This window comes from Theropithecus gelada, chromosome 6, assembly GCF_003255815.1.
Source record: "Theropithecus gelada isolate Dixy chromosome 6, Tgel_1.0, whole genome shotgun sequence".
Classification (NCBI taxonomy): Eukaryota; Metazoa; Chordata; class Mammalia; order Primates; family Cercopithecidae; genus Theropithecus; species Theropithecus gelada.
Window position 1 is genome coordinate 9,351,122 of NC_037673.1, and position 9,610 is coordinate 9,360,731.

Genomic DNA, 9,610 nt, shown 5'->3' on the forward strand with positions numbered 1-9,610 from the left:
GGGGAGGGGAGGGAAAGGGAAGGAAAGGAAAAAGAAAAGAAAAGAAATATGCTTTGTAGGTTTGAGTTTGACCCTTAAGATGAGTTTCAAACTAACCTCATTTTAAAGACAATGTCCATGGACTTGGTTTTGTTTTTTTTTTTTGTGCTATATTTCAATCACTGCACATGCTTGTGTTCAATGGCCTGTAAAATGTCTTGTGTACTCGGAAAGGAGAAGGAGTTCATATTGGAATGGCCATTGTCTATTTGGATTCTAAAAGTATCTGGGCGCACAGTATTTATCTGTTAGCCTAAACACAGTATTTATCTGTTAACCTAAACATAACCTGATTCTAATGGGGAAGACTAATTGAGGTTTAATCGTGAGTTCGTTCACAATGGAGATTCGGTCACCTGTGTTTTCCCTGTGAACAGGACCAGAGTATCCTGGTAGAAGTACACCTCGTTCTTCTCCTTTTCTTTTTTGGTAGAATTATATTTTTTATTGTGGATATATATATGTGTTATATATTGTGTATACATATACACACAATAACATTTACCATTTTAGTGTATAAGTCAGTGGCCCTCAGTTGTGTAACTATCACTACTATTTCCAGAAGGTTTTCACCATTCCAAACAGAAATTCTCTATCAATTAAGCGATCATTCCCCATTCCCCCTGCCCCCTAGCCCCTTGTAACTTCTCTTCTGCTTTTTGTCTCTGATTTTGCCCTCTATGTAGGATGGTACAATATCTGTCCTTTGTGTGTGGCTTATTTCTTTTAGCATCATGTCCTTAGGGTTTATCCATGTCGTGACATGTATACAAACTCCGTTCCTTTTTAAGGAGTGTTCCATTGTATTAACATGCACTTTGTCTCTGCATTCATCTGTTGGTGGACATTTGTTTTATTTCCACCTTTTGACTACTGTGAATAATGCTGTCATGAACATGGGTGCACATGTATCTGTTCCAGTTCCCGTTTTCAGTTCTCTTTGATGCATATCTAGGAATGGAATTGCTGAGTCCTGTAGTCATTCTATGTTTAACTTACTGGGGAACTGCCAAGCCACTTTCCATAGTGATTACACCATTTTACATTCCCGTATGGTAGGATGATTTTATCCCTTCTCTGAGGAATTCCATATCTCTCCTTTTTACACCGGGCTTGGCTGCCTGATTTGCAAGTGGATATGACAAAAGTTTTAGACCTCCCCAGTCCCCATTGTTTTCACTCTTTCCTCTAGCCTGTCCCAAACAGGAGCTGCTCCTGCAGGAGTGTGAACAGTAACAGGGCTGCTGTACAGCCACAGCCAGCGCACAACACAAGTGAGAATGAACCTGTGTCTTGGAGGTGCTGCCGTCCTGGCGTCATTTTGTCCTACAGCAAAAGCAACTCCATGTACCTTTGATTGTTCCCTTGGCCTCTCCTCTTTTCACTTGTGCATGATTCTCTGTGGGGTTTCTGCTTCCTTTCTTTGCCAGGTACTTTTACATGTGCTGTTTCCGTTTTCTAGAATTAGCTGTCCTCCAAAACCTGTGACTGATTATTAGGGGGAAGCATACAAAACTGTCATCGTTGCAGATGGAAAGTCATCAAAGTCTAGCAATTTCCTCCGGCTAACATAACTAAAAACAACAATGGCAGCAGCCAGGCATTGTGCTGGGAACTGGGTTCCACTAACCCCTCAGCTCCCCTCATTAAGCTTGGAATGATTCCTAACCCCATTACGAAGATGAGGAAATGCGAGGCTCAGGCTCATCAGGTCACTTAGCTCATTAGTGGTGGATCTAGACTCCAAATCAGGCTCTTAATTAGGACCCTCTATTGTTCAACGTTTTCCCTCCTGTGCACTCCTCTCTTCTCTGGAGGGGCTGCTGGGGATTCCTCGTGACAGTACTTATTACAGTCCCCATTACCTGGAGGTTACATTCATGTGTGCTCACAATGGTGAAGAAGCTTAGCCAAGCATGTGGTATGTGTTATTCTTAATCCCATTTTGCAGAGGAAGAAATTGAGACTCAGTTCATGACAGGGCTTACTGCATTGCACAAAAGTTGCCTAAATCACCAAAATAAGCAGGCACGGTTCCAGGGAGGAGAGCTGAGGAGACTGGGTTGCTGGCTTTGTCAACGCAGCGCTGTGACTTGCCTACGGACTAATGACTTTCCTCTCAACAGGACTACACATATCCAGTCAGCCTCCCAATCTAAAATGTCACACTCTAGGTTCCCTCTCTCATCCCACAGAGCTGCTTCTGCACACCCACCAGGAACCGATGCTGCTGAAAACATCCTATCTCATTATCAAAGGCATAAGCCCTTAGTTCAGGAATTTCAAATATTTTAGCAGATAAGCAGTGGTATTTTGGAGACTATTAATCATGAAACTAAACTTCCTGACCAAATCCTATATCTGGTCAATGTTTCTAGAAGCCACCAGGCTGCGTTTCAAGTGAAGTAAGACTTAGTAATTTACAATCGCAAATGCAGCATCTGCTGTTCAAATGGGTGGGTTTTTTGCCAGAGGACATTCCGTGTATTTAGTGATATAAGATCCTACTCCACTGTTAGTCGCTTATTTAATTTCTACATTAAATTCATCCTCAGAAGAATCTGAAATTTCCCCAGCAGTTGTGGAACTGGAGTCATTCAAGCGGTGCCCACCAAGTGCCAAGTCCAGTCTAGCTACAGGACTTAGTCCCTGCACGCTCCCGAATTCAAATTCCACCCGGCACACTTACGTGCGTGCTTATCTTGTAGGACTTACACCGATCCATGGGAGGGAGAGAGTTTAAGTCACGGACGCGAAAGCTCTCTCTAAAGAGCATGCATTCCAACTTCAAAAATAGAAACAGAGTTACGCTGTACCTTTTTTCCTCAGAAACGTTGAAGTTTAAACAAAATGAATCTTTAGTATTTTAAAAATTGACCTGGGCCAGGCACGGTGGCTCATGCCTGTAATCCCAGCACTTTGGGAGACGGAGGCAGGCAGCTAACCTGAGTCTGGGAGTTTGAGACCAGCCTGGCCAACATGGTGAAACCCCGTCTCTACTAAAAACACAAAAATTAGCTGGGCATTGTGGCACACGCCTGTCCTTCTAGCTACTTGGGAGGCTGAGGCAGGGGAATTGCTTGAACCCAGGAGGTGGAGGTTGCAGTGAGCCGAGATCATGCCACCACACTCCAGCCTGGGTGACAGAGCAAGGCTCTGTCTCAAAAAAAGAAAAAAAAAAAATTGACCCGTCGTCAGAATTTGAAGCAATTTTTGATTTAATATTATGTTTATGATCTTGTGGAGAAATGTTTAAAATAGAAACAATATAAAATGCCAAAAATAATAAAAGGAAATCCACACTTCATTGATTTCATTGATATAAATACATTTTCAATTTTAGGATACAATCGCCAATTCCTGATCCCCAGTCAAAAAGATTAAGTAGATCCAGATGTCACAGATATGAATCCACATGTTTATATCTTGAAAACAATCATTATTTTAATCCTACCAAGGTATAAGTTGCTGTATTAGTGAGAGAGAGAAACTAGTTTTGTGTAGAAAGACAGCAGTGAAGATGGCAGTGAAACCCATGTCCATGAGGTATCTTGAATTTGTATTGACTGTCCCCAAAATCTTAATGTTTTCAGCTTATTGAGGAAATTTTCCTAGTACATGCCCTTCTCCTGGCATAAAGTTTTCCTAGAGAGTCTGCAATTTTTAGGTAACAAAGAATATTAATAATAAAAAAGGAACTTTCTACTGATCTCAAGCTTGTGTTAATACAATGTTCAGTCTAACTCCAAACTCATTCCCTAGCAAAACCCTCTTTAAAACATGTGGGTCTCCCTGCCCTCGTCATTTGGATTTTTCTCCATTATCGGTGCCATCTCTCTGTAACATCTGTCTCCCCTTTGATTGCCGATGTGAATTTCAATGGTCTGGCTGGTTTCTTCCTCTCTTGCGTATTTCTGAGTACCTGTTTCTCTTCTCACCCAAAGAGGTATAACTCTACAAGGACAAAAGTTATGGAAACTATATTTTCAAACCTAAAATCACAATATCCTTAGCATGAGAAGTATGCCTGTACTTAAACATACAATGGGGCAAAACATTTGAACTGTCTGAAACACCTGGTATGCCTGGTCATCGGCCTGAAGAAGACAGATGGCAGACATTAGATGTCTTTCTAGCACCTTCTTGTCCGGAGCACTGTATCTTCAAGTAATTGTTACACTTGAATGAGTGGCTGAGAATTTAAAGGCATTTATCATTGGCGAGACTTTTGAACTTATGTTGAACATTCAAATTTTGACTCTTTCTATATAAACACATATAATTTTTTTTTTTTAGAGTCTCACTCTGTCACCAGGCTGGAGTGCAGTGGCACGATCTCGACTCACTGCAACCTCCGCCTCCCAGATTCCAGTGATTCTCCTGCCTTAGCCTCCCAAGTAGCTGAGATTACAGGTGCACACCACCACACCTAGCTAATTTTTGTGTTTTTGGTAGAAACAAGATTTTGCCATGTTGGCCAGGCTGGTCTCGAACTACTGGCCTCAAGTGATCCACCTGCCTTGGTGTTCAAAGTGCTGGGATTACAGACATGAGCCACCACGTCTGGCCAACATTTATATTCGTAACAGTCTATTTCTAGAGCCACCACGCCCAGTCAACATTTATACTCTTAACAGTCTATTTCTTTTTTTTCTTTTTTTTTTTTTTGTGCCAGTTTTTTCTTCTTTAATTTGTAAAGCTCTGCCATAAACTTCTAGCGCGTGCCAATGGTCACCTGCCATACTCGTACCAGGTTGTCTGTGTAGCCAGCAGACAGAGTCTGGCCATCGGCAGACCAGGCCAGGGAGGTACACTGCGGTGGTTCTGCCTTGCTGCTGGTACTGATAACTTCTTGCTTCAGTTCGTCTACAATGATCTTTCCCTCTAAATCCCAGATCTTGATGCTGGGGCCTGTGGCAGCACACAGCCAGTAGCGGTTAGGGCTGAAGCACAGGGCGTTGATGATGTCCCCACCATCTAGCGTGTAAAGGTGTTTGCCTTCGTTGAGATCCCATAACATGGCCTGGCCATCCTTGCCTCCAGAAGCACAGAGGGATCCATCTGGAGAGACAGTCACCGTGTTCAGATAGCCCGTGTGGCCAATGTGGTTGGTCTTCAGCTTGCAGTTAGCCAGGTTCCATACCATACCACAACAGTCTATTTCTATAAGCACACAGATTTAGCCTTCTCTGTTGGTGTTATCATGTTCAGTCAGTGGAGATTGTGCAGAACCCCTGGGACTGGGGACTGAAAGAGCCAAGGATAGAATAGAGACTGGGACAGAGTAAGATAGCCCTTCTCTCCTGATTTTGGTCTGCTCATTTAACTTCCATCTAAAGTGGAATGGAAAAAGACTGCTGGTTCCCATTTCACTAAGAGTCAGCCTCCTAGTGCAGAGTCTATTTGGAAGCCACAACCAGAAGCCACTTAACTGAGCAGCAAGCGCTGAATCTCCTCGGGGAGCCACAGGATGTAGAGGAAGTGTGGCACCACCACGTCCTGCAATCAGCAGTCAACTGCCCTCACCTACGGGCATGCCATTCCACAGCCAAGACTCCCCAAGGCCATAATGTCCAGCCCCATCTCTAAAACTACAAGAGTGAGTACAAAAAGATGTTGCACCATGATAGAGGTCAACCCACTGTTCAATGTGGAAAAAAGCAATTTGGCAAAGCTGGTGAGTGCAGATAAGCGTGGCTCCAGAGAGACAAAGGCTCAGTCTGTTTTGCTTCTAAATTTGAGCAATTAGTGTCCTATGCAATACTCATCAACTCAATAGCTAGGCAACATTTCTGGAAGAAATATATTTCTAGGAAAGTAGACTATGAAAATGTTTTTAGAATAGTTTGTTTTATTATGAATTCTTTTTAAAGCATTTCTTGATAACAGTATACAAACCTAGTCATCCTTAATAGTTATCTAATTAGCTAACATTATTAAAGCTGGAGTTGCATGAAATAGAATCAGAATTTAATATCAGAAGAAAAAAAAAACACATGAGACTTGTATCATGACAAATTTCTCCCTGAATGTTTGAAATTACTCCCACTCTTTCACGTACACATATCACAGGTTCAAGGAACCGGATATTCTCTGAACTTGAGACAAATAAAACTGACTTTTCTTTGTCCTTTCCCCCAATCAGAAGCAATAATTACATCCAGGATACAACTGATCTTCCCACAGTTGGCTTCCTGAGTGCGTGATTAGCTACAAACCTTCCTACCTAGTGGGATGTGGGAAAATGAAATAGCAGGAAGATGGAGGCTGACATTTTGCTCCTTGGGGAATGAAGTGTGAAACCCGTGGGAAGTTGAGAGTACACTCAGAGCTTAGTTCCCATGCCCAAGAAGATAAGTATGTCCCTGAATCTTCTGAAGCTAAATCCTTCATTTGTGTATTATAACCAGGCCTGCATGGCTTGGGTTAGAAAAGCTGTATTTGGGTTCCTATTACTGGTGATGGGCAAATCTAAACCTAAACCTACTTTGCATCATCGCACCTGAACTACAAGTTACAGCTAAGCTTAAGAACATTTTTTGCTTCATTTACTTATCTGGAAGCAAAATGGTTCTGAAGCTGTTTTGGAAATACATAAGTATATCTATCTCCATAATTATCTATCTGTCTATCTATCTGTCTATCTATCTATCTATCTATCTCTTAGTATTCAAAATCTCAACCAAAGAGAAAATGCATATGTGACTTCAAGCAGATGGAGACAGCCCCAGCCCCACCCACCTACTGATGTTGCTTCATTGGGAAGACATGCAATGCAGGAGGAGTTCCAAACTTCCACCCTTGGTTGAAAGGGTCTCAAAGTCAGGCACACAAATACAAAGTAAAACATCTTTGCAAGTTATTGTCTGTTCAGAGTGCACAGCTAGGAGAAATGGAAAACAGGCATTCAGCCCTCGACTCATCCTCCTCCTCCTCCATCTGTCTTCCCCTTTATCCTTTGATTGGCCATGTCACCATGGCATCTAGACTCTCTGCAGAATGAAGTAGTAGAATATGCTTATAAGGATGGAGAAGGCCTGCTTGTCCTTGCTTCGTTTGTGATCTGAGGAGAAAGAATGGCTCCATTGCCTGCAACTCCAACAAACAGAGCAGAAATAATATCCAGGTAGACTAGAAATGAACAGTCAGCCCGTTAAAGTCAGGATAAATCATCGAAGACTAGGCGTCAGACAGTCATGGACCATACAGCATTCATGTGTCCTTCTGATATCACAAGTTCAAACATGTGCTTTTCTTTTTCACCAAACTTTTGACTATGAAATAATTGTAGATATGAATGCATTTGTAAGAAGGAACACAGAAAGACCCTGGATCATTTACTCAGTTTTCCCAATGGTAACAACTTGCAAGATGATAGTACAATATCACAACCAGGATATTGACATTGATGTAATCCATCAACATATGTTGTGCTTTCAAAATCAGTTTAACTGCTTGAAAAGTAGCAAATCCATAAAAATACCTCAGGCTGGATAAACAGCCTGAAGGGGATGTGTTGTATATTTATGAACAGGCTGCTTTGTCTGGCTGAGGGAAGTGTGGCTGGCATGGGTAAATCATTGAATCATGGGTTCTATGAACTGATCAAAGTTCTCTCTCACTGACAGCACTTTCTGTGGCAGAGGAACTTTTTTGTATTTTGTTTCAATTTAGGATTTCCTAAAATTAAGATGAGAGAGTGTCCAGAAGGGTATGTACCAATCACAAGGATGCAGAACAGAAAGATGAACCTTTTGACATGAAACTTTAGAGAAAAGAGAAAAGCTTTTATCAAGTAGTGGGAGATGTAGAGAATCAGGAAGGACAGGATGGACAGCAACGCGCTGATGTGGGCACCCCTGCCAGGAACCCTGCTGCCAGCCACTGTGTTTCTCATTTGCCGGGTATGCCTCCCCAGAGAGAAAATCAAGAGCAGAACAGCAACAAGGAAGATAAGTAATGGCACTAAGAGCTCAGCAACAAAAGAGAAAATCTGTGTAGCCTGTTTAACTTCTGTTTGAATTGTGGCATTTTGGAAGAAAAGGTTCCTTAAGAAGTACGGGACCATAAACCCTGTATATTTGCTATGGAAAATACAAATCATAGATACATATAGCAGAGACCCCAGGATCATCCACGGGACTAACTTGGATATCCTCATCTTCAACCAGATGAAGAGTGGGTGAGGGACGCTGGCAACCTTGGCACAGTAGAAAATGCCGAGCCATGTGGCAAGCCAAAGTTCCAATTCATTTACAAATATGAGAAATGCACAACTCGCAGAACACGTGATGAATTCTATCAAGAAGATAACAACCACATTAATGTAGAAGATGAACAACTGCAGAAAAATTCTACAAACCGCCAGGCAAGAAAGAAGAAGATCCAGCGGAGCCATTTTTCTGTGCTTGATCAAGTCAATGCCATTCACCACCACAATGATGCCATTCGTGAAAGTCCCAAGAAGAAATTGTATCACTGCAAAAAGAAAATAGATAATCAGGTGTGACTCTAGCATTTTAGGAATAAAAAATTATTTACTTAAAAAATAATGCAGTTATAGAGCTTTGGACCAGCTGGGTTATTCACGTTATTCTTCAATTAGATCAGGATTCCTCTGGAGAACAAGACAAACAATAAAGGCATGAGGCAGGAAGCTTGTGTATATTTGTTTATGTCACTGCTTTCTCAATTTAGTTCCGAGACAGTCAAATAAGGAGGAGATACTCTAGCAACAATTTGCTTCTTATTGATGGCTTTTGCATTTTACAGGTTTACCTAGCTTTCAAAGTCATCACAGGCAAATAATGCAATCAGACACCTTTAGATGGCTGGGAGAACGGCTCCTCCACAGTAATTAGTCAAAGATACTCAATTCTTCATCTCTACTACAAATAATTGATTTTGTCTACAGGTGTGATTCTACTTAATGTTATCTGTGTACTCTTTTAAAATACATATTTCTGAAATTTTCACTTCCGTTATGATGATATAATACAACCAGCAACATAGGACTCCTGAGTAGTTCCCCAATATGCAACGGTTGAGCAATTCAAAACTATCTATAAAATAGTTATAGAATAAAACATACATAATAAAACAAAAGTATCACTAAGTATAAAAGCAAAGTAATTAAGCTTGCACATACGTGTGTGCACCAGGTCAAAGGCCTAAGGGAAAGTAAGGTGCAATGAAATGAAGACAAGCACTCAGCACTGCTCACCCTGGTCAGCATCTGCAGGGTAATTCAGGGGTTAAAACCTTTTCTCTCTTATTTTTTCCAAAACTATGAGAGTTTTATGACATGAGCTAGTTGTTCCAGTAGAAAAGTAAAGATAAAATAGTACATGATTAAATTTGTTGCTTTCACTCTCTAACGCACTATGAAAAATTAACTTGGTATTTCTTAATATGTATACCATGCCGCTTGTAATGCTGAAGTGGGTTTTTTCAGTCTTCACACTATTGACATTTTGAGCTAGATAATTCTTTGTTAGGGCAGGGGCTGTCCTGTGCAATCTAGGAAATGTAGAGTGTCTATGACATTCCTGTCCTCTACCCACTAGATGCC

General features: G+C 41.4%; 1 protein-coding gene and 1 pseudogene across 2 annotated transcripts; both read right to left on the minus strand.

The window, feature by feature from the left end:
• Nucleotides 1-4,708: 4,708 nt before the first annotated feature.
• On the minus strand, nt 4,709-5,189 carry LOC112625709 (annotated as a pseudogene). Its single transcript, XR_003119756.1, has one exon. The product of XR_003119756.1 is annotated as a receptor of activated protein C kinase 1 pseudogene (transcript).
• Nucleotides 5,190-7,528: 2,339 nt separating this feature from the next.
• TAS2R1 (taste 2 receptor member 1) lies at nt 7,529-8,877 on the minus strand. Its single transcript, XM_025386879.1, has one exon. The coding sequence runs from the start codon at nt 8,555-8,557 to the stop codon at nt 7,658-7,660; it is 900 nt and encodes a 299-aa protein (XP_025242664.1). The 5' UTR covers nt 8,558-8,877; the 3' UTR covers nt 7,529-7,657.
• Nucleotides 8,878-9,610: the final 733 nt, after the last annotated feature.

What these genes read in the sequence shown, in the direction of transcription:
- TAS2R1 (XM_025386879.1), bottom strand. Translation starts at nt 8,557, where the DNA reads ATGCTAGAGTCACACCTGATTATCTATTTTCTTTTTGCAGTGATACAA.